Below are 24,382 nucleotides of genomic sequence, written 5' to 3'. Positions count from 1 at the left end.
GCGTTGTCCTTTAAGGAGACCAGAGATTTAATACACCAAGTTTCAGAAAATTTCGTTGAGCAAATGTCGTCAAAATATGAAAAAAATATGAAAAATACATTTTGGAATCTGTGACGTCAGGCGCGGAGACTCCGCGCGCAAAATTTAAAAGTGGAACTTTGACCTTTATTTTCTCCTCTATTAATAGGCGTATGATGGTGAAATTAACGTCATTAGAATTTTCAGAGTACAGTTTATGAATCCAAACTGGTTCGTTGTATAACTTTAGTGTCCCTTTAAGGCACGATACTTTATGTATATGTCTGTATTATAGTAGATATGTTGAACGTGATTGACATGGCCCGAAATAATATGTTCAAATCAACATGTGTTTCAGTTGAACATGCAGTTATTTTGGGACTGACTTGGTTACACACACACACAAATAAAAGTCTGAAAGGCAGCGCATGGACGACGTCGCATTTCTTCAGGAGAATATTAACCACATAAATGTTCTTCTTCAACATACTGTCCTTTCTTGGATGAGAAGAGTCGCCAATTGTCCGCGGCCGCAGCACTGGACACGGCTATGTTAGTTCTTTTGTTCATGAGCACGCCCATTGGTTAGCAGTCATCTGTCTCACTTCGATCCAAACAGGTCCATTATTTTACCCAATTTGATTTTAAACTACTTTTTGAGTGGACATTTTAATCGCTAATTGACCAATTTTGAATGGAAGCGTGAATAAAATGAAGGCGCTGTGTGCGAAAAGGATTGTCTTCCGGGATGCTGCTGCGCAACTTCAAGCCGCACGTCGACGCTAGTGGAATGTTTCCTTGGATCGACGATTTGTCTGATTCCATCGTCACTGCGGTGACGTCATTCCACGTGACTGAGGGTGTCTCTATAAAAGCAGCACCCCAGACTGTGCTTCGACAGTGGTCCTTGCAGCAGGAGCGGCGGCATCGTGCTCAGTAACCTATTTCGATTTAAGCTTAAGGTTGGTGTTTATCTTCCTGATAATTGCTACCGTAGCGATGACTCCTTTTAACTGCCCACTGCGCGTGAAATGCTTTCTTGGTTGCATGAGGGACTTAACGAAAGACCTTCCCGTTTGTGGAAATATAGAATCAAATCCGGGCCTTAGGGAAAAAGAAATATTGTGTGACTTGTTAACAGGCCAGAGTAATATGCAGTCTGCTATTAATGTGATCACGTACTCCCAGGCTGACATTGAGCGAAGAATATCTACTCTAGCGGTCCGAGCTGATGACATTGAAAACGAGCTGTCGGCAATGACCGCTTTCACAAGCAGCGTAAAAGAACTTGAGGCAAGTAATGTGAAGTTGACAAAACAGATTACACCCCTAGAAGAAACAATAGACGAGCTCGAAGACAGAGGACGTAGGAGTAACTTGATAATATGTGTTCTAAGTGAGCTACGCGGCGAGATTACGCAAACGCTAGCAAATACAGTGAGCGATGAAGTATTCCGACCCAAGATATGCGTATCAGTGAATGACATTGAAAGAATTTCTGTGTTTAATAAAAGTTATGTACTTCTCTTTTCTCTTTCTTTAATCGAACTCAAGTGACTATTGTTAATAGAAAAACATTATTTCTTGTATGAAAATATCAAATTTGAATCGTTTACTTCTGTTTATTTTAATTAGAAGTATTACAGTTTCAGTTATGTGTACTTCCAATGGGACCCGCACTAGCCTTTGGCTATGGGACCACACAGTTTGTGCCTGTTTTGTATAAGATATGTGTGCAGTAAAGAACATTCATTCATTCATTCAATTCACAAACTGAGTCAAATAGCCGAAAATAAAGTACGGCCTGTTATAATAAAGCTCTTGGCTAATCGCAAAAAGGTATCTGTCCTGAAGGCGGCCTACAAACTAAAGAACAGTGACATATGCATATCCGAGGACGTATTCTTCTCCTTTTTCTCATTTTCTTCTTGTTATTCTTCTTTTTACTATTCTTCTCCTTTTTGTAACATCTCTTTCACCTTTTATTCCCCTTACCTCTTTCCCCAGCACAGGGTAGCCAGCTGGCCTGAGAACTGGCTAACCTCCCTGTCCTTCCTTCTATTTCCTCCTCAACCATCCTCCTTCAAAGTGAGTTCAAAATATCAGGAGCCAAATATGACAAGCGTTAACTGCCGAAAGGGCCAAAGGCGTGAAAGTAAAGCTCTCGTGCGTAATCCAGAATCAATGGCGAACATTTTATTGAAGACTTTAGGTCTATTTAGACCAGAGAAAATGGTACCATGCCAACTTTTAATGTCTCCTTACCTCCTATTCCTGATAATATCTCATAAAGTGGTATATTAAACGCCTTACTAAAACTAGATACGATAAAAATTATGCATATTGTTAAGCGCGGAATTAAAACGATGAGGACGGGGCAAGGAGTAACACAGACACACAAGCGCTAACACACTCCCTGTCCCGTCTCCGTCATTTCAGTTCCGGGCTTAACAATCTGAATATGTCGAGCCAGCAAGGCCAAAAATCTACCCATGCTAAGAAAAAAATTAAGACAGATTCGCACTAGTGGTGGCAAGCCTGAAGGAACAACGGAACTCTGCAGCCTCCCTTGCTTCTGTTTATTTCCCTCTTTTTTTCTTTCACTCTTTCTCTTTCTCTCTGTTTTTCTAGCACTTATTTATCTTTTTTTCTATTTCTTTCTTTCTTTATCTATTTCTTTCTCCATCTTACTCGCTCTCTATATATTTTTTTGTGTTCATACCTTTCTGTCTGTCTCTCTCTCTCTCTATTTCTCGCTTCTTCTTTCTTTCTATCTCTCTCTTTCTGTATTCATTTCCTTTCTCTCTCTCTATATATATATATATATATTTTTTTCCCGCTTCTTCTTTTCTATCTCTTTCTCTTTATTTCTTTTCCTATCTTTCTTTATTCTCTCTGTTTCTCTCTTTATTGTTACGATATGCTTTACTTTCTCCACGCCTTCTTTTCCTCCTTCTCACCCTCACATCTCTCATCTTCACCTCCCTTTCCAACCCACTTGCTATACTATACTATGCAAGGCTATGTTATGCTCTGCCAGCGTGCATGGATATCCGAGTGGTTACGATGCTCGCCTTCGGATCGTGGGTACGCGGGTACGTGTCCCGCCTCTTCAAAATTTTTTTTTTCGCCATGAATTTCTCTCTCTCTTTTTCCTTCTATCTCTTTCTGTCTCTCCTTTCCCTGTTTCTTTCTCTCTCTCTGTACTCGTTCTCTCACCCATGAGAATTGTCAGAATCGTGCACCGGACAAATCGGCGCACGTGTTCTGTGAACGAAGCAGAAGATGAAGAAGAGGGCGAGCATAGCAAGTGCCGGTTCATGATGATGATAATTTTCTGGGGACGGATTGCAACTAACGGCTCGCATAAGCAGCTCCGCTGTTAAAGATCGCCGGGGCCTGATTGCATCACCAATGCATTTTTAAAAAAAGGTATGCAGAATGAGTCTCGAAGTATTCGCATGTTCTACATTGTACATCATTCGCGATAGTAAACTACCACATGATTGGGTAACTGTCAGCAGTAAACCATTACATAAAAAGGAAATAAAAACCACGTTGTAAACTATCTACCAACTTCTTTAACCTCGTTTGACCTCTTGCAAAATGTTAAAACATATAATACGCAATCATGTCGTAGAATTTTTCGAGGAGACAGTTTCCTAACTAGACATCAGCACAGATTTAGAAAAGGCTTTTCAACCTGCATTCAGCTCGTTGAAACCGTACATGACTCTGCGAAATTTATTAACCATGGCAAACAAATAGATGCCATTTTTATGGTCTTCGCCAAAGCCTTTGATAAGGTTTCGCACAGAAAATTACTGTTTAATTGCACAAAGTACTTAAAAACTAAATGTTCATGGGTTCGCTTTCTTCTTTTTTAACCAAAAGAGTACAATTTGTTTCTTTTTGTGATTGTTGCTCATAATATGTCACGGTTTATTATGTAATTCCCCAGAGCTAAGTTCTTGGGCCTCAGTTATTTCTTTTTTTTTTATTCATGATATCGTGGAACGAATTCCTGGTGAAGTGAAACCTTGTGCAGATGATTGTATTTTATATTCTGAAGTTGATGGCATATATGGTCAATTGCTGTTGAATTACGCCTTTCAGAAAGTAGCCTCCTGGCACGAGGAATAGTAAATGTCAATTAACTTTCATAAAACGGTCTTTATGTGGATTGCTCACAAGAAAATTCCTTTGCATTTCAGGTATAATATTAAAAATATTTTTCTCTCTGAGGTCACTAACTACATGTACCTGGGACGTAATATATCAAATGGTCTATGCTGGAGCAAGCGCTCAACACATCTAACAACAAATGCAATTATTAAACTGTTTTTTCTTCGTCATCCACTGAAGCTTTCTACACCTTCTGTCCGCTTTTTAGTGTATAAATCAATTATCCTACCAATGTTAATTACACCGCGATCATAATATAGGCACCCTTTTACTATGTCTAACATTAACAAATTAGAAGAAAAGTACAAAGAATAGTGGTGCGTTTATTATACAACAATTTCCCAAGGACTTCACTTACGGACCTTTTACAGAGTCAACTTTCACCCTTATCGATAAGATGCCTTTGTTTAAGGCTTAAGATTTAGTATCAACTGATTAACGGTCATTATAAATTCAACATAGCCGATATTTTTTTTTCTTTTTATTTTTGGGTACTCTACCAGGCAGAGGCACGAGCTTACCATAACACCTTCTTGCGCACGAAATAATTCCTAGAAATATACATTACTTCCTCGCACCATAGTCAACTGGAATAAACTAAAGCAACTGCTTCAGCATCCTCATTATTAGTGTTTTCCACGAAATTAGAAGGCACACCTCCCAGTTGAACAGTGTTGCAATCAATGGCACATACTTGTATCCCGTTTTCGCTGCTTTCAACTGAACAAATGTATTAACCCCTTTGAACTCATCTTGCATACCATAAATGTCGCAGCTATTAATGTGGTTATATTTTGCGTGCACGTCACAGCTAGCAGGTGCGGTGTCTATTGTATAACCTATATCAACTATATGTTGGCGTACTTTCTATTGTTCAAATAAAAATTCGGCAGATCCCACGCACTGTGGGAATCGATGTAATGCGAAGCAGCCAGCACAGAGCTGCATACATCGCATTGTTTGTCTTTGAGCCAAATGAAATCATTCATGCCATGGCATCTAGTCCACCATATATCGCATGTTTGCCATGCACGCATGGATGCACAATCTAGTATACACCATGCCAATGAAACGCATATTCTGGTATATACAATGCATGACCTGTCGCTTATGTTCATCACGCACTCGTGTCGTGCCATACAAATTTTGGTATATATCTAGTTAACAAAACGGCCGGAAGTACACCATGACAGTGGCATGTAAATCATACTGTACATGACATGCATAACATGATTCGCCTGTTAAAACCTCTCAATTATGTTCGTCATACAGTCACATCGCGCAATATCAATTTTGGTGTATATCAAACGAGCGAAATGGCCGCGAGTGCACCACGAGTATAGCATGTAAATCATGCCATACATGACATACATGTCATGATTTTCATGTTAAAACCTTTCATTTACGTTCGTCATATAGTCGCTTCGCGCAATACCAATTTTGGTGTATATCAAGCTAGCGAAATGGCCGCGAATGCACCATGAGCACGGCATGTAAATCATGACATACATAACATCATGTCACGTTTTTCATGTTACCACCTGTTATTCATGTTCGTCATACAGTCGCGTCGCGCAATACCAATTTTGGTATATACCAAGCTAGGAAAACAGCCGCGAATGTATCATCAGTGTGGCTTGCAAATCATGTCGTACATGACCTGCATTTCATGTTTCCATGTTACCACCTCTCATTTACGTTCGTCATACAGTCGCTGCGCGCAACACCAATTTTGGTGTACATCAAGCTAGCGAAGCGGCCGCGAATGCATCATGAGCGTGGCATGTAAATCATGACATACATGACATGCATCTCATGGTTTTCATCTTACCAACTGTTATTCATGTTCTTCATACAGTCACTTCGCGCAATACCAATTTTGGTGTATATCAATCTACTGAAACGGCCGCTAGCGCACCATGAGCGTGGCATGTAAATCAGGTTGTACATGACTTGCATGTCATGATTTTCATGTTACCACCTCTCACTTACGTTCGTCATACGGTCGTGTCGCGCAATACCAATTTTGGTGTATATCATGCAAGCGAAACGGCCGCAAGTGCACCATGAGCGAGGCATGTAAATCATGACATACATGTCATAGATGTCATGGTTTTCATGCCAGCACCTGTTCTTCATGTTCTTCATACAGTCACATAGCAAAATACCAATTTTGGTGGATCAAGCAAGCGAAACGGCCACGAGTGCGCCATGAGCATGACATGTAAATCATGTCGTACATGTCATGCATGTCATGATTTTCATGTTAGCACGTCTCATTTACGTTCGCCATATAGTCGCTGCGCGCAATACCAATTTTGGTGTACATCAAGCTAGCGAAGCGGCCGCGAATGCATCATGAGCGTGGCATGTAAATCATGACATACATGGCATGCATGTCATGGTTTTCATCTTACCAACTGTTATTCATGTTCTTCATACAGTCACTTCGCGCAATACCAATTTTGGTGTATATCGATCTACTGAAACGGCCGCTAGCGCACCATGGGCGTGGCATGTAAATCAGGTTGTACATGACTTGCATGTCATGATTTTCCTGTTACCACCTCTCACGTTCGTTATACGGTCGTGTCGCGCAATACCAATTTTGGTGTATATCATGCAAGCGAAACGGCCGCAAATGCACCATGAGCGTGGCATGTAAATCATGACAGACATGTCATGGATGTCATGGTTTTCATGCTACGACCTCTTATTCATGTTCTTCATACAGAAATGTCTCGTCATACCAGTTTTCGTATATATCCCTTCATTTAAACGGCCGCGAGCGCCCAGAGACCATGTCATGTAAATCATGCTGTGCACATGACATGCGCGTCATGATTTGCATGTTAGGACCAGTCATTATGTTCGTCATGAATTCTTGTCACGCCATACCAAATTTGGTGTATATGAAATTAACGGAACAGCCGCAAGAGCCTAAGTTCGTGGAATGTAAATCATGCTGTTCATGACATGCGTGTCGTGATTTTCATGATATGACCTGTCATTTATGTTCGTAATAAGGCCATGTTATGACACACCAATTTCGGTATACATCCGATTAACGAAACGGCCAGGAGAGCACAAAGCCGTAGGCGGCTAGATAGATAGATAGATAGATAGATAGATAGATAGATAGATAGATACGCTCGAAGTCGCAGAAGTTCGCTAAGAAATGCTTCGCATTTAAAAATCACGTAGCCTTCTAGTTTTTATTATATCCACATCTTTATTTTGGCCGTGAGAGTATCTGCCGTATAGTATATTGCGTAACCTGTATATATTATATGTCCATGTATTCGCCATTGTTAAACGCTAATTTTATGTATCACCCTGCTAAATTCCCCGAATGGTGATTACAGTATATTTTAAAAAAATTAAAAAAAGACAAAAAAATCCTGCATATGTGCTTCACGGTGCTGTCGAATTTAGTCCAGTTTCTGCTGCCTGATCTGGCTCAAAGGAACTTCTGAAGTGTTCGTGTGTTTTTGTCTACTTCTTCTTTTGATGTTTTACAATAGCTGCTCAACGCTGATTTCAAAACGCGTTAACTTGTTATGTTTCACCAAAAATTACGTCTTGTAACGACTGTACTGATAAAAATATTTCGTGCACTTACGTATTCAATATTGTTTTGCATAATTGTTGTCCGTTATAACTCGAATCATCATCGTCTAATTCTGCTTCTTTTGCTACTGTACTGATATAAAAGTACAGTGAGCATAAAGAGGCAAAGTAAGAAAATTTGGCAGATCCCACGCCTTGTGGGAATCGGTTTCATGCGAAGCAGTCAGCCAGTAATTTTATGCTGCATTTTTTGGCTTTCAGCCAAGCGTTACGAGGTGGATTTACGTGTTTTTGTAAACCGAGGAGTTGTCTGCAGATATTGGGCTTACCAGGCACGCCGACTACACTGACGTTTAAATGGTAACTTAAGGTCTGACGTAGTATTAGCACTCCCGGTACAGCACAGCCGTCTGTGTCATCGAAACGAAGTGCACGCTATGGCGCGATGATGTGAATATCATACGTAACTTTCGTTAGCGTATTCGTCCGGGGTCGAGCAACGCTTGAATATAGCGAATACAAATGTCATGTTTATTAGACCGCTGTAAAAGCGGAGCCAGCACTGGAACCACAATTGACGTTAACCCGACATGAAGCCTGCATCATAGCAGTACATACACAGTATTTATTGGTTTTTTATAAGATTAGATAGCCAGCACTACAAGCACAATTGACGTTGCACCAACGTTACGCCTGCATAGGGCCTTTTTCCAAAGCAGTTTCGGGACCTGGCATGGCTCTGTGGTAGAATACCCGACTGCCACGCAGAATGCTTGGGCCCGATTCCTGCTGGGATCCTAGTTTTATTCTTTGCATTCGTCAGGTCAACGCTGCCGTTGTCGGTTTTTCTTAACGCTTTCACATTTAAACTGCCAATATTTGTTCTCACCGTTCCTGGGTAGATACAAATTGTGAATCACCTGTGGCGCCTACCCGTACGCCGCTGCCCGTGGTAAGCGGGTATGTGCCACACGTGTCTGGAGGAAAGGGTTTGACGACGTAAGCGACAGGATTTTCCACTTTATTCATGTCATGACCAGACAGTCATATTCGTCAAACCCTCTTACCCTCCCATGCCAGTTTTGGTCTACGCTACGTTAACGAGGTGATCACGAGAGCACCCAGACGTAGGCGGCTAGATAGATAGATAGATAGATAGATAGATAGATAGATAGATAGATAGATAGATAGATAGATAGATAGATAGATAGAAATGCTCAAAGTGCCTTGGGTTCGCTAAGAAATGTTAGCACTGGGGCTGTGTTATGCCATTGTCATGCACATGTACTTGTCGCGTTATGGTCTCACCAAACAGGCGTGAGTCTGCTTTCAAAAGCATGGAACATTGTGGACCTCACACATAAGCGTGCACAGGGCCTAGGACCTTACCGCAGATGACGTCCAAAGTGCAGCGCGCGACCGAGGGCACGATGTCCACACCCTCGGGTTTTCCCACGTACTGCTTGAGCAAGTCCTTGAACACCACCGAGTGCTCGTTCATGACGGGCAGGAAGTCTTCCAGGATGCGGAAGTGGAACGCGGGCGTCAGCATTCGCCTGCGCGTCTTCCACTTGGCGCCCATGCTGCGAAGCAACGAACCCGATTGTCACGAACACGTTTCGCCAGGTCGTGCACGACCACGTCAGGAGAGAGCAACGCACAATGCGATACAAGCCAAACAGTGCCAGAAAGTACCAGGAGAACATGTGAGCGAGACGTCAGAGCATGGAGGATGCGCCATTGGGCGTGGTATAGGTATTAGTGCTCCCGGTGGAGATGCAGGCAGCTGGTGTTGCCTCGCCACTATGGAACCCCGAAACGTTGGGACGAGCCCAGCGAGGTGAAGCCTAGCAGCGCGTCGGACCAAGCTTTCTACCTGCCAGCCGAACAAGGGTGCATCGATTAAAAAGGTACAGGGAACCAAACATCTCGGCAAGTACGCAAGAGGTCAGGTGTTGGGTCTACTGTGCAAAGGGACTGGATTTACGAAGCGTTCGCGTGCCTAGGCTGGCTGCGTGACGTAATGCTCTCTCGTAACTTTTCCTTCCTCTGTTATCTAATATAACGTGTTCATTTGTCTCATTTCTTGACCGGCGGTAAATATATAGCAACTAACTAATGTAGGTAAAAAAAGTCACAGTTTCGCCGCAAGGGCGAAGCAATGAATGCGATAGCAAGAAATTAATGCTATACGAAGTGAGGCTCGCCAATGGATACTCTCAGTTTGAACCGCGCTCCTGTTGCAAAGGCGGCCGAAGCAGCGAAGGAAACTACCGTGCTTCAAGTGTCGAGCTGTGACACTTGATAGTTCGCGCTCATCTTCTGTTTGTTCGTTTAGCGGCGTCCCTTGAGCTCGAGTGGCTTTCGTACGCTCCGTAACATGAGCGCGGACATCACGGTGAAAGTTTGAAACACTACTCTTCCCCTCACCACGAGAAAACCGCGCCAGCAGGCAGCGGAAGGGCGAGGTTCTCCCTGCGCAAGTATAAGAAGCGAGCGAGCTCGCCGACGACTTTTAAATGCGCCCGTCGCGCTCGTAGCGCCATCTCGCTGGTAATGAAGAAACGCTTATTGTCCCCTGCCGTCTCTGAGTCCGCACAGCGGTAAATGGTGTGTATATAACGCTCGCTGTTAGCTACGTGGAGGATCTGCGTTTCGTGGCGTAGTGGATAGCGCCACTCGCTGCGGAGCAAGAGGTCCCTGGTTCGATTCCGCGGTTTGGAAGCATTTTTCTCAATTATTTTTCTTTGAGGCTTTTATAGATATATACATACTTATACATATACGGTGCATGACGGCGGCGACGGCGACGGCAAGAACCAGCCGAGACTGTCCATATAATTGCTATCGCAATAAAAGAATTGCTCCGGGACAAGATACGAACAAAACACCTGCAATTACCGTCAAAGAAAGCCCAGTATACTAGAAATGTAGCATAATATTGATACGTGAATAACGGGGCAGTGCCACCGGATACTAGTTACACGATTCGTTTGCAATAGCATATGAACTGCTGACCAGTTTAGCTGATAAGCCCGAGATAGACCAGTCATTGTGCTTCGCCGAGCACCCGCGCACATCGTCCAAGAGGCCACGCAATCTGCGTATTATCTCTCCATCTTTCTGTCCTGTTGTCGATTGCCTGTTCGGATAATAGCTGACTACAATGCATCACAAACGCCCTGAATTCTTTTTATAAAATGCTTGGTTATTGCGCCAGCGCGTTACCGGAAACAAAAAAAAAAAGAGACGAGAACGGTAACAAGAAACACGTACTGATGAATGCACGCGTTTATTGTTCCCGTTTGGCGACTTCTTTTCTTTGTTTTTTTGCAGTAACTTGCTAGCGCAATGGGCAAGAATGAATGAGAGAGAGGGATAATAAAATGAGAAGGCAAGTATGAGAGGCCACCAATTGGCCCCTTTTTTGGCACTCTTGATTAATTTTGTCAATCAGTTTTCCAAGACAACAAAAAAATAAAGAAGAAACTAGCACGTTCAACCTGTCTTTAGAACATAGGTTGGCAAAAAAAAAAAAACTGAAGCTCACTCAGACTCACTCTAGATATACGTTTTGCTCGAGGGCTCACTCGGACTCAGACTCACCAAAAGTTTCCCCAACCGGACTCACTCAGACTCACTAAACTTTTTCTCAACCGGACTCACTCGGACTCAGACTTACGGCTTGACCTGAGTCTGAGTGAGCCTGAGTGAGTCGAATCATGAGTCGGTTACAGTAAAATCAGCGTTTTAGATATGGTGTGAATGCTTTTTAACGCCAATATCTCTCATAATCGGCGCTCTTTTGGTCTTGCACCTTCAAGTACGAGTTATCAGGGGTTTCAATCCAGTCAGGATATTTTATGAAACATGCGACTCACACGAGGTATTTTTATCAAAATCTTGCCTTGAAAGAGTTCGTGGGAGAGGGCCATGGCAAACCCCTACCCTAACTCACGCCTCAAGTCAATAAATATCGAGGTGGAGCACGACCGCTAGAGCGTTGAGATATATGTGAATAGACTTGAGTATACACATAAGCCGATATAAGGCTGATAGTAAGGCTGAAGGTGGAGCTCACTCAGACTCGCTCAAGAGATATATTTTGCGCTTAGGTTTCACTCGGACTCAGACTCACCAATATTTTCTTAACCGGACTCACTCGAACTCAAACTTACTCACCTGGACTCACTCAGACACAGACTCACGGCCTGGTCTGAGTCTGAGTGAGACTGGGTGAGTCGACTCATGAGTGAGTTTGCCGACCTATGCTTTAGAGTGACAGCCGGCTCATTGTACAATACCTCTCTATTATATTGCAGTACCAATTGCAAGGGGATAAAGAGTCCGTTTTGTTTTTTCTTTGTTATGTCGCAGTTAGGTTTGTATCAGATGTGAATAACCACTCGAACAGAAATGCAACTTACACTCAATATCACGTGCAGGCAAAAGTGGACAACTACAGTTGAACCCCGTAATAAAGAAATCGGCGGGAAAACCAAAAAAAAAAAGAAAATCGCAATCGCGAGAATTTCGTTATCGCGAAATAACACAGTGCAGATATGGAAACGGTCAGCAAGGCGAACACTTGATGCCGAAATTAAGTTAGCTTGCTTTGCCGACTCTTGCCATGCAGCTAACGCATAGACATCCGCTAGGCAACAAGTAGTTCACTGTGAAATCGTCATCGTGTGTTCTGAGGAACGTCCGAATCAGATGGTATATAGATGAAAATACGGCAGAAAGGAATAACTGAAGGCAATGTACCATAGCACATTGCCTGCTATGTTATTCATAAAAAGCCGCCCTCTCGCCTATTCTATGATAAGGAACGTCCCAAAACTCCCTCTTCTTTTTGTCCGCTTAGAAAACCTTTGTTGTATTGCCTTGGTTTGGTTAGGACATACTTTAATTTTCAACCTTCCGTAAAGCTAGAACACCTCAGAGTGTCGCTTGTGCGAAGCAATGCCGCTTCCAAGCAAGCACGCCTCTCTAGATTTCTACCTCTTCTGTCCATGAACTGCTAACGCTCTATACCGTCGTCTTTAAAGCTCCAAGGGTATACAGCAGGAGTCAAACGTGGGCCCACTAAGAAGCTTTTCTTTTCTTTGCTCACAAGATTCATAAGAAAGATCATAGCAACGTTCTGTTTAGCGTTAACGCAGAAGCGAGAATGACTCACCTTGTCAGGAGGCCTGTCCCCAACCATGGATGCAGCCACGTGTACTCAATAGATTTCTGCAGCATTGTAGGGCTGCTGAAGATTGCCTGAAGACAGAAGAAATGCGTGAGTAGAGAGAGAGAGAGATGCTAGAGGGCACGGCAGGGATGATAACCGGAGTAACATGGAGTAACATCTGGTTTGCTACCGTACTCGAGGGGGAAGTGGAAATAAATATGGCAAAAAAGCGGAGAGAAGAAGCAGACGTGAACACACACCAAATAAAAAAAAAGCATCAGCATACACAGATGGCTATGCTCGTTGTATGTCGAGTACAGCATGTACAGAGAAAGCTGCTTGAGCGCTGGAGACGACCGTCGTGCTTTTGTCCGCATTCCTGGAACCGTGAGTCCAGCGTGTGTATGAGTCAATCACCATGGTGGAATCGGAACTCTCGCTGGGCCTGTATAACCTGATGGAAGGTGCGCACGATATGACAGGATTGTCTGGCAAAAAGAGGCACGTGGTTGGTCTTCTGGCAGTGAGGCTAGTTGATGAGCAAGGGCAAGGTGCCTAAAAGTTTAACACCATGGCATGGTGGAGGTAAAGAACACAATTACTGTGGTTGCAAAAGAAGATATGCAATGTGAAAATGAAATGAACGCAAAGGAAGCAGGGGAGGGAGAGCAGTACTGGGCAGCCAACTCTCTTTTATTTTCAGTTAGCGCCTGTCCATCGCCTCTGAAGACTTTCTTCATTGCCTGAATCGCGCTGTTATCCAAGATAAAACAAGCCCCCTACTTTACTCTCCCAGGTAAGGTCAGGTAATCTCATAATTCGACACTTTAGACAACTTCCAATTTCTTTGGACTACCAGCAACCGCACAAGCGAAATTTGCCGGCACTAATGGTATCAATATCTCCGTCGAGAACAATCCAGAATGTTTTTTCCAAGCAGAGGTCGTGAAACAACAAAAACGAAAACTTTCATATTTTGGTTGTGTCAAGTAAGTTTCAGTTTAATAAAGTGAAAGTTAATGCTAACCAATGTGGAACATAAAAGACAACGATCCCCCTTCCTCCCCTCATTCCCCCCCTTCCTCGCGCCCAATGCACAAGATCGTTAAATGTTATGCTTGAGGCCGCAAGAAAGCGTCTAGGTAAGCTTAAAGGGGTCAAGAAGGACCCCTGGGGCTTCGTGAAAAAATGCATCCTGCGGAAAGCACGTGCCAACACGTGCCGACGCCGCGATTCATGGTCTGCTATCGTTATAGAGTAGTAACACTCGCACGCACAGGAATCAGAAAGGGAGAGAGCAATCGCGTTTCATCACGCGCGCTCTAGGTCACTACGCGCGCTGACTTAACTTCTTTACCCCGTGCCGTCCCTTCCTGTGTCGCTTCCAGAGCGCTTGTCAGGACGAGAGAAGAGAGAAGACGCTTAAAGCATGCGACAAAGCCCTGTAACTCCGCTCGTTCTTAACAGGTTCAAGAAAGTTTTGCGGCAATCGATTCGTGAAGCAATCAACTCCAATACTGAGTTTATTCTATGATTACTTGGAAAAGTTGTTGAGGACACCGTTAAAGAACGTGTCTCAAAAAGGTCTTACTGGCGGTCATATACCCATGGTGTCATCAGGAGTCGCCAGCGACTGAATTGAACTCAACAACAACAACAACAACAACGACGACGACGACGACGACGACAGTATCAACTTAAGGGCACAGGGTAAGCCCTATACGTCCCATGCATTTTTGGCCATTTTGAGGTGCCGTTTTCTCAGTGACTAAAAGGGGCATCCTTATAATTCATGCACCATTTCTTCCAAATTTCCCATTCTTTTAACTGAAGCAGACTTATTTAAATTTGACTAATATTGGAATTTTGATGAATTTTTTACCACTAGGGCCTAAATTTTGAGTTAATTTGCATCTTTGAAAATTTGCAACACAAAAACTGTAAAGTGCATAACTTCACTTCTGCTTCAGTAGTTGTACACATTTATGTAAAATACAAGAAAAAATAATCAACTGGTTATCTTGGAACACATAAGAAATGGTACCTAAGTGATAAAAAGCGTGGTTTTGAGATAATCGAGTTTAAATTTAGGAAACAGCTGAAAAGAGAACATGCTTTGTCACAAACACCGCTCAACTAGTTCATTTAGTAGCTACAAGCTTGGTGATGATTGCCAAAGACAATTTTTCACTTTCTAGCCTGTCGTCTTGCTTGCCTTGCCTCTTTCGTGAGCTCTCCTACAGGTCTATCCGCAATGCATCGTCGATTGTGGTGAAATTTTTTCGGCAGACTGACAGTATTTTGGCCAAGCTTCAATCCTAATTATTTCAGAACGTTGGCTTCTGCGATACTGCCATAATTAAACAAAAGAACAACATCCAATGGTGCAGTCCTTAAGACGGAAGCCTAAACAAAAATAACACGGGCTCTGCGAAGGAATTCCCATTAGCTGAACACTTGCAGCGCGCAGTTTGCAAGCGCAATTCGGTCTAATTGCATCACAAACAATATTCATGTCCATTAGAACATATACCCGTTGTCACCTCGAAGGGCTCTGAAAAGGCTGAGAGGTTCAACGACGAAGAGCTTGCTGTTTCATCCTTCAGCACCTCAGTACGTTGCCGGCATTTATTCGCATTTGCAAGAAAGCTGTATTGGTTGGCGCGAACTTTACACTTGCCGAAGACCTCCTTTACCCTCAGCATCTCAACTTATCCACAGGCACCACAGACACAAGGTGCTATGAAGCTAGGAGCTGAAAGTGTTCGAATAGACGCGCTCCGAAGAACAAGTGCGAATAAAAAGGCGCACAGCGTCTTCGGACTTCCTTCGGACCTGACAAGTGCTTATACACAGCTGACTCCAGACAAGCATTCTGGCTTTCGTACACGAAGTTCTTTTTTAGAAAAATGGACCATTAGCACGGAGCGCGTACGAGAGGCTTGTCCTGGGATGCACCACTTGTTTCAGGAAAAACTGGTTTTCCGCCACAAAAATTACCTTTTCAGAAAAACACAAATATGGAAAATATGCACAAAGGTTCACACTTCCGAAATTGCAAAGAAAAAAAAATGTGTTTTTTTTTTTTTCAAATTTTGCCTTACCCTGAGTCTTTAAGCACGCTTTTACGAGCTAATGTTACTGCTATCCGTTATTGTTCCATAACTAGCCGCCGGAGAACGTTGAGCAGATCCATTTAATCGACCAGACCATCTGCATGGACCATCTGCAGATTTAAAGCCTCGTTTTTTTTCTTCCGATATTATAACGCCTGGAGACATTATTACATTAGCTGTACTTCGTGTTGCATACTACAACAGGATATACCCAGACCAAACCAGAAATAGTCAAATGGGGGATTTGAGAAAGCTCTTGCGTGCTATCCAAAGAGCCTCTGATTAACCATCCCTACACCAAAGCAAAGCAAGTGGCCAATAGCGCTGTGCGCATATTTTGCACTACAATACACACATTCTCGACTCGTGCACACGATATACTCCAAAGATCATCAACTGAATAATCTCTGCAATGGTCTAGAATAGGCGGCCGAACAGAGCCGATTTCAACAGGCTCCGCCTTTTCGCTATTTCTTTCTTTTCATTAAGCAGAGGTGAGCGCCTGGGGTTACGATGGAAATCTAGATGCATCGTAGTGATATGCGGTCTAACTGCGCCGAGCACAACCATTTCTATGCACATATTTCTGCGACTTGTAGGTTCACTTTTCACGTTGCTTTCGCGATTACACACAATAGTAGCTTTGTAAAGACATCTGAAACTTTTGTCCGTGTTACACCGCCCCTGTAACATTTTCATATACCGACCTGCACATCCGCGTTCATAGTCACTAATACCGTAAAATACGGTATTGGTGACTATGTTTCATGTTTAACGACATGTTCGATGGACTCGACGTCATAAGAATGAGGTTTATTTATTTATTTATTTATTTATTTATTTATTTATTTATTTATTTATTTATTTATTTATTCAACAATACTGCCAATCTCTTCAGAGATTATAGCAGGGAAGGCACATGGAAAACATGATTTTTTTAGGCAAATCATACATGGTTAACATTACACATTACTATTAGGAAAACGCAATATAAAAACAATTTCGGTAACAACGAAATCATGCACGAGATTATCACTGAGAAAAAAAAACTACAAAAAAAGATAAGGTATACATTTGTAACATGGCATAGGATCAGCAATTACACATTACTATTAAAACAACACACTATGAAAAGAATTTTAACAACAATTTAATCGAAGAACATGTAACTTACAACAACAAAATAATAAAAATAAAAGAGAAAAGCTATGCGTTAGTAGCATGACATATACTCATTGCTTAGCGGGTTAATTCATTTTGCAAGGACGTTAGTGCTCTTTGTGAAGCAAGCAATTCCTTTTCAATCGCATTTGTAAACCTGTCTAAAAAAAGATTATTCGTCGGTTACAGTAGGTTTCAATGAGTTCGTATTTAATGGTTATAGGGAAATAATGAATATTTGAAGCAATTAGCGCTGGAAGAGTATTTGGTTAGTGTATGAGAGTGCTATGACGGGTTGGCCTGCCATGTGAGTAAGATATATATCTTGAAGTATCAATTTTTTTATTGTGTTGTGTAGTAGTTGGAACATTCGTTTTAGTCGTTTTAGTTTCGTTCGGTTTTGTAGTGTTAGGATGCCAGCGTCATTAAGCAGTTGTATTGGTGAGTCTGTCAGTCTATACTTGTTGAAAATAAGCCTTATCGCTTTTTAGATGCGAAGTATCTTAAGGCGGAGCTCAATCCGGTGGTGGTGGTGTGCGGCGTGACCACCCTTACTGCGCATGCGCATACCCTCTCCACACACCTCCTCTCCACTCACCCCCTCCCCTTCACCTCTCCACTTTCCCTCTCCCCTTCCCCTCTCCACTTTCTCTCTCCACTTTCCCTCTCCACTTTCCCTTTCCCCTCCCCCTTTCCACTCTTCCTCTGAAACGCGGGCTAGACATGCCAAAATTCTCTCCCGCGCAACGCCGCGATGAGCTCGAGCGCATGCGCGTCCCTTTCCCTTCTCTCTCCTCTCCTACGCTGCCCCCCTCTCGCCCGCCTGTCGACCGCGTTCCCCGCTCGCCCTGTGAGAATTAACGGCCAGGCTAGATGGAAGATACGACGCGCGTAGCGTCCCTCTTCGCGTTCCACGACGCGAGGTCGGTAGCATGCCCAACGAACGCCAACGGAACGCGATCGTGCAAGTGCTCCGGCTTCGCATCGCCTCATGGTCCCCTTTAGCGGGAGATGGTGTAATTTCTTTGAACTGCTTCATTATTGTGAATCTGTCGCTGGGTAAACGGGAACCAGACAGGGCTAGCATATTCCAGTACAGATCGGACGATGGTCGTATAAGCTATTAGTTGGGTATCGGTGGTGCGTGTTTAAGACGTCTTTTCAGTAAAAACAGTCGTTTCAGGGCTGTGATAGTAATAGTATCAAAGTGAGTCTCCCATCTCAGATCATTTGAAATGGTTATTCCTAGATGTTTGTGATTAGATACTCTGGTTAAGGCGCAGTTGTCAATAGTGTAAGGAAAGTTAGACCTGTATTTTTGCGGGTTATTTCGAAGGAGACACATTGAGGGTTATTGCCAAGGAGACAATATTGAGGGACGTTTGTCACTTTTTGCACCACTTGTGCACATCTTCTAATGCACTGTTAAGAATTCCGTAATCTGCGGGAGTATTAATTTCTTGGTAAAGTAAGCAGTCGGCTGCAAAGAGCCAAAGTTATACGTTAGCGAGAGGGACAGATCATTAAGAAATATTGTGAATAAAATTGGGGGTAGAACGCTGTCCTGTGGTACGCCTGACGTGACTGGTGTTATTCTAGAGGCGATGTCCTGTAATTGTACAAAGTGTGAGCGATTAGTTAGGTAATACTTAATTCAGTGAACAATGCGACTATCTCCAAGAATAACCTCTAATTTACCTATTAGCTTGCTATGTGAAACGCGGTCGAATGCTTTGGAAAAATCTTAGAAAATGAGATCACTTTGTTTATGGCTACCAATGGACTGGGCTGCATCATGTATTAGTTCTAAAGGTTGAATAATTGTTGAAAGGCCAATAATCGCAACAGATTAGGAGGAACTTGGACTTAACAGGGACGATCTTCTGCTCTCCCGTTGTTATGTCTCATTATGGCAGCACCTCATTGTTTTTTTCATTCATGCGCAACCACATTGTTAAGTACCATTTTAAGGCGAAAGCCTTAGAAGCCTCATTAAACGCGAAAATTGAGCGGTGTCCCGCGTCATTGTCTGCTGTCGGCGTCTACACGAGTGATGCTAAAAACCATCACCACGTGATGACGTCATCACGACGTCACAGATCTCGGAATTAGTGACGTCATTATGACGTCGTAGTGACGCCACAGTGACGTCCCATGCTGATGCCATCACATATATCGTAGCTTGGTCAACAGTTGGCCCATCACGGAGGCAGTAAAAAAAGGTGCCTCCGATCCTGGAGGCAATGCAAAGCCACATTAGGTGCAGAAAGCTTTCGGAGGGGGCGGCGCAGGAATACATCGACTGAGAAGAAAAAGAAGATGGCCGTCGCCTTCCAGCCGTCTTAGATGTGTGCATAAGGGACCCTGTGAGTTTTTGACTTCTAGACAGAAGCATAGTGTCAATCAGATCACAACTCAACCTTGTTTCAAATTTAAAAATAATCGTGAACACACGTTCTTGATCATGCAATAAATCATAACTGTTGCAATTCGCGGCGCCTTGTTTACACCTTTATCGGGCGTTATACGCCGCGTGCTATTTGATTCACGGTAATTCTCATAACTTGCAATGAGGTAAAGCGACTAGTTTTCGCCACAGTGAATGTGTAAATGAATGTCTACGTACTTCAGCAGCTTCCGCCTTGTGAATGACCAGATAGGGGACGTCTCCCATGTAGGCACGGAAGTAGGGCAGGTGTTTCATCCTCTGAGAGCCCGCATTCAAGTACTCGAAGAACACTGCGAAAGGTTGTAATAAACGTGGTTTCAAACACTCATGTATCCGGAGCTTCAGCTTTGCGATATAGCGAGAAATTCGCCTATTTTTACGCTTCTGTACGTTTCTCATTGATTTTTCCCAAGCACTTCCGTAGAACCCTCTGCGATAAATTTCCTTGCATCCTGTTGCTACTGCGCTGGGTTTAGATTATTTTGATCTCCACAGATACGACAATAGCAAGAAAAGCAAACTGGAAGCTTTGCCTTATTTCATGAGCGTAGGCCTACCTGTCATGTTTCCCGAGAGTCGCACTTTGTAGACCGTCAAAACTGACATCACAAAATTGTGAGTGCTGCTATTGTCCCCTTTTAAGCACAGCCTAATTGGACGGTAGTACCAAAAGCGTAAACTATACACTTCTCAGGCCTCAGAGGTTGCAGTTGCAATTTACTGTCAATTTTCCGGCAGGTAAGGATCTCGCAGTTAACTGCTTGGTTTGGCACAACGTCAACGCAAGTTTGGTTGCAATTTCATATGAATATAAATAGTGATTCGTAGTGATTCGTGGCTGAGGTTCGCGTTTCATTTTGTTTAGTGTACCCCCAGGACTCAATCATTAAAGAGGCGAGTGGTTACAAGCAATAGAATACTTTAAAAACATGACGAGAAAACGGGACCACTGAAAGAATTATTCCAAATCTGGAAAAAAATGCTACACGTGGAAACAAAGACAAGGTGAAACTATAAGAATGAAACAATAAAGGAAAAACAACGAATAATTGCACTTAGTTAAGGTGACCTTCAAAAGTTTGTAGTCTCCCATATGTGCGGTGAACGCAGCAATCTTATAATGATGCTCACGCTGAAGTACTCTTTTCTAGCTGGACAATTTCTCTTAATAATGCATTTTCAATCCCCAACAGTTATTTTCGATTACAGCTAATTCCAAATGTCTTCCATGACCTTTTTGGGCGTACACAACGAAATATATTTTTATTTCCGGTGACACTTTGTAATCTGCATTCATGTTGCCGTTGCCGCACAGTTGTGACATGCTGATGCTCGCCATAAGCTTATCAGTCTATTTTTTTTTTTCGCGATGAAAGAATACGAGAAATATCGTACTCCCCATAAGAGTTCCTTGTTTGTTTAAACCTTCCTGTCCGCCTGAGCTGTTAACTGTCTGTGCAGAGCGACACTTCCTGCGTGAACGGAGGGGGTAAGGATCCCTCAGTCCACGCTGCATGTGTACGAGCACACGAGGAGTTGACGCGCAGACTGCAGACGCCCTCGTACTTACGGACATTGTAATCCAAGTCGTGCTCTTTCTCTCTGCTCTTCATGTGCCAGTGGGTGAGAATATTCCGTATGAACGGCCAGTCGTCTTCTATGCCCGGGAAGTGCTTCAAGTGCACATGCGTGCGTCTCCAACGGTAGTATACGACCGCGACCAGGATGGTCACAATGCCTATCAACGCCGCACTTAAGGTCGTCACAATCTTCAGCGCCGTCCATGGCAGGAAATATGGCAAGCTGGCGAGGGACAGATCCATCTTCCCCGCTTCCGGCAGGTCACTCGTCTCACTGGAAGCATTTTTTAGGCCTCACCGTTTTATACGGCGTCATTGAAAGACATGTACAACGGCGTCATCGGTCCTCGGTCACGTGGTTACGATCACCTTTGATGAAGAAAGTTGACGGCCTGCCAAAAACAAGCGTTCGTAGCAGTACTGATTTCAATGCCCGCACCCTTCGACTGACCTACTTCTCGTCACACCAACAGCCAAATTCAATGCGGACGACTGTTTTCTTTGTGAGTTCACGCTTTCAGCGTAACGCATTACGCGATGTAACCTTCATTTACAAAAGATCGCCGATAGCGTACCCTTGCGGTGATGTCCTCGATGGAGCGATAGGACGCCTTTCACGCAGCGCCTTTGTGCGTAGCCTCCGATGCACACAACTTCACAGAAAAGTCACCGACCGAGACATCAAGGTCAGACACCTCTCTCGTATCGCTAGGTCATCAAGTCGTGCCTCCGCTCATGTATGTTCGGCGATGAAATATGACAACTAACAGTCGCACGGTGCAATAACTCTCAAGGAGTTACGTTCTGGTTCTGCAGTTGTATAACAGTGGTGATAAATCCAAGGACGCGGCAAGTGCACGTTTTCATTTTAGTTGCAGTCTGGGCGGAGAAAGTAGCGACTGGTTAGCGTTTTCGAAAACATTGGGTGGACCGTGGAATGCTACTGTAGGAGGATAAGCCGTATCCTTCGATTGGTAAACTGATCATTTACTGGTGGTTAGCCTCCTAAAATAGCACTGAGGCTACGAAAGATGCCGAAGCGAAGGACTCCGGTTAACCTTGATTACCTGGGGTTATGTAAGCGAGGCCTATACCTAAGTTGGATATCCGAAAAGGTATCTAGTTTGTTTTGGTTCTGCAATTTAACATTGGTGATGAATTCGCAGACGTGGCAGGTGCACATTTGTGCATTTTGGTTACAATGCGGATGGAGAAAGTCACGAATAGGGCGTGCTTTTGAAAACCTTGTGCAGAATACTGTTGTTGATGGGTAAGCGTAGGTCGTAGCCTTCGATTGATGCAATAACCAATTAGTGGTGGTTAACGTCCTAAAATAGCACTGAGGCTATGAGAGATACCGAAGTGGCTTCAGGCGTCTCATTAACTTTGATCACTTGGGGCTCTTTGAGCTAAGCTTCTATATGAGCTGGAAATCGGGAAATGGTATCTCATTTTGTGCTACAGTTTTTTCTGGTATACCTTAGTGCAGTGTTTTTATCTAGGTCTCTGGTAATTGCGCTGTAGCGTACTTGGATGGACTGGACACAGCACAACACAACACGTGTGCAGTCCGTCCAGGTACATTACAGAGCGATTACCCAAGGCCATGCATAACCAACTGGCCCCGATTATTGATCTTCTTGCAATAGTTTTGATCTATATTGCTTTTTTTGTAATGTCCACATCGCTATTTTCTTTAAGATCCCGTCAGGCACATTACGTAAGGAGTGGGTACATAATAAATAGAGAGAGCTGTTATTACAGTGTCAAGAATATGAAAGAAAAGCTTGATGTTGCGCGAATTTTGATGAACAGGCGATGGCACCGACTTGATGAGGAACGACCTTCCAGTCCTTAGATTCTAGGTAAAAAAGTTAGGCCAAAAATGTGTGTGTGCAAGCGTAGTTGTGACACTTCCAGTGGACGACCAATACGTTGTGAAGGACGGGCCGCAGGGACAATGGACAGCTGAGCGGGTTTGTGGGCCAGCTTGCGGATGGGGAACACGGAGACGACACCGCGCTTGCGCAGTGCCCTAAGGCGGCCAGCGTTTTTACTCAGCGGCGAGTATGCCTGCTCGCCTGCTCTCTCGAGAGGAGCGCGGACACTGCGCGATCATTTCTGCTGACACAACCAAGAGCAGCGGGTGATACAACGTGCTGTTCTGAACCGCGCAAACAGCAGTATACAGCTGTATAATTTTCGATCGTTACTTGCGAAAGACACACGTTTCCGTATGCTATACCTGTCAGACCGCTGCTACTAACAGTGATAACAAACATGGTAATTTGCTAGGTGGCTTGGCTTCACAGTTTCAGTGATGAACTTTCCCTTCCATTATGTGTATTCCATTATGTGTATACGCTCATATATCCAAAGCCGCAGTTATGTTAAATCATATACTGGAAAAACAAGATGAATCTTTATTTAGCAGTTCTATCATAATGAAAGTAGGTTTCGCTCTTATTCATTTCAGGGTCACTGCACTTTCCAGAGAAGCCGCAGCAAAGCGCTCCACTCTAGTATCCAAGTATATATATGCTCCCGCATGGAGCATCACTCCGCTCGAGGAAGCAATGGATCTCGAAGCTATATGATTTCACTGCGACGCTTCACTGACGCGTCGCTGGTGGAGCGAAACAGAGCGAAACGTAAAGCCGCTCACCTATAGCTCGCTAATGTATGGTGAGTTACAAAGCGTCGAATAGCGGAACTTGTGGAAAAGAGAAAGGCTGGTAATTCGGGGACGACAGGATAGAAGTGATATGGAAGATTCTTTCTTCAAGTGGGATACGCGGACGTACCCATAAATTGGCGTCGCAATCGAGTGAAAGAGAGAAGACTGCGAAAAGGACGGGCCCCTTTTCGATATGAGTGTCCACACCGACGTGTGCTAGGTCGGGGAACCTGCCTAATAAATGAACCGGTGGGCATAGGGCGTGCGCACGGGGCGGGGGATCTGCCCCATACATTGATTAGTAGGGAGGGAGGTGCTGCGATGAACCTTCGCCCCCCCCCCTCCCTGATGAGGAACCTTGCGCACGCCTATGCTGGCGGGTGCAGGTGGCACTGACAATCGGGCCCAGTGCACGCAGCATTGAGGACGGATGATCTACCTCTACAC

At 43.7% G+C, this 24,382-nt stretch overlaps 1 protein-coding gene across 2 annotated transcripts in view; it reads right to left on the bottom strand.

Annotated features, from left to right (window-relative positions):
• The window catches only part of LOC119395151 (cytochrome P450 4c3-like), a 387,183-nt gene that overhangs the window by 12,671 nt on the left and 350,130 nt on the right, over positions 1 to 24,382 (bottom strand). The window contains exons 1-4 of one of the 2 annotated variants that reach the window (XM_037662441.2): positions 21,249 to 21,539; positions 19,856 to 19,968; positions 12,956 to 13,041; positions 9,163 to 9,356 (exon numbers count right to left, since the gene is read on the bottom strand). In XM_037662441.2, coding sequence (XP_037518369.1) covers positions 9,163 to 9,356; positions 12,956 to 13,041; positions 19,856 to 19,968; positions 21,249 to 21,501 — 646 coding nt within the window. In that variant the 5' untranslated portion in view covers positions 21,502 to 21,539. Of the gene's footprint in view, positions 1 to 9,162; positions 9,357 to 12,955; positions 13,042 to 19,855; positions 19,969 to 21,248; positions 21,540 to 24,382 lie in introns of those variants that run through there. The other variant, XM_049415525.1, reaches the window with a different exon arrangement.

This window comes from Rhipicephalus sanguineus, chromosome 1, assembly GCF_013339695.2.
Source record: "Rhipicephalus sanguineus isolate Rsan-2018 chromosome 1, BIME_Rsan_1.4, whole genome shotgun sequence".
NCBI classification, from domain to species: Eukaryota; Metazoa; Arthropoda; class Arachnida; order Ixodida; family Ixodidae; genus Rhipicephalus; species Rhipicephalus sanguineus.
Note: the sequence above shows the minus strand (reverse complement) of the source record. Positions and strands in the feature narration are given on the sequence as shown.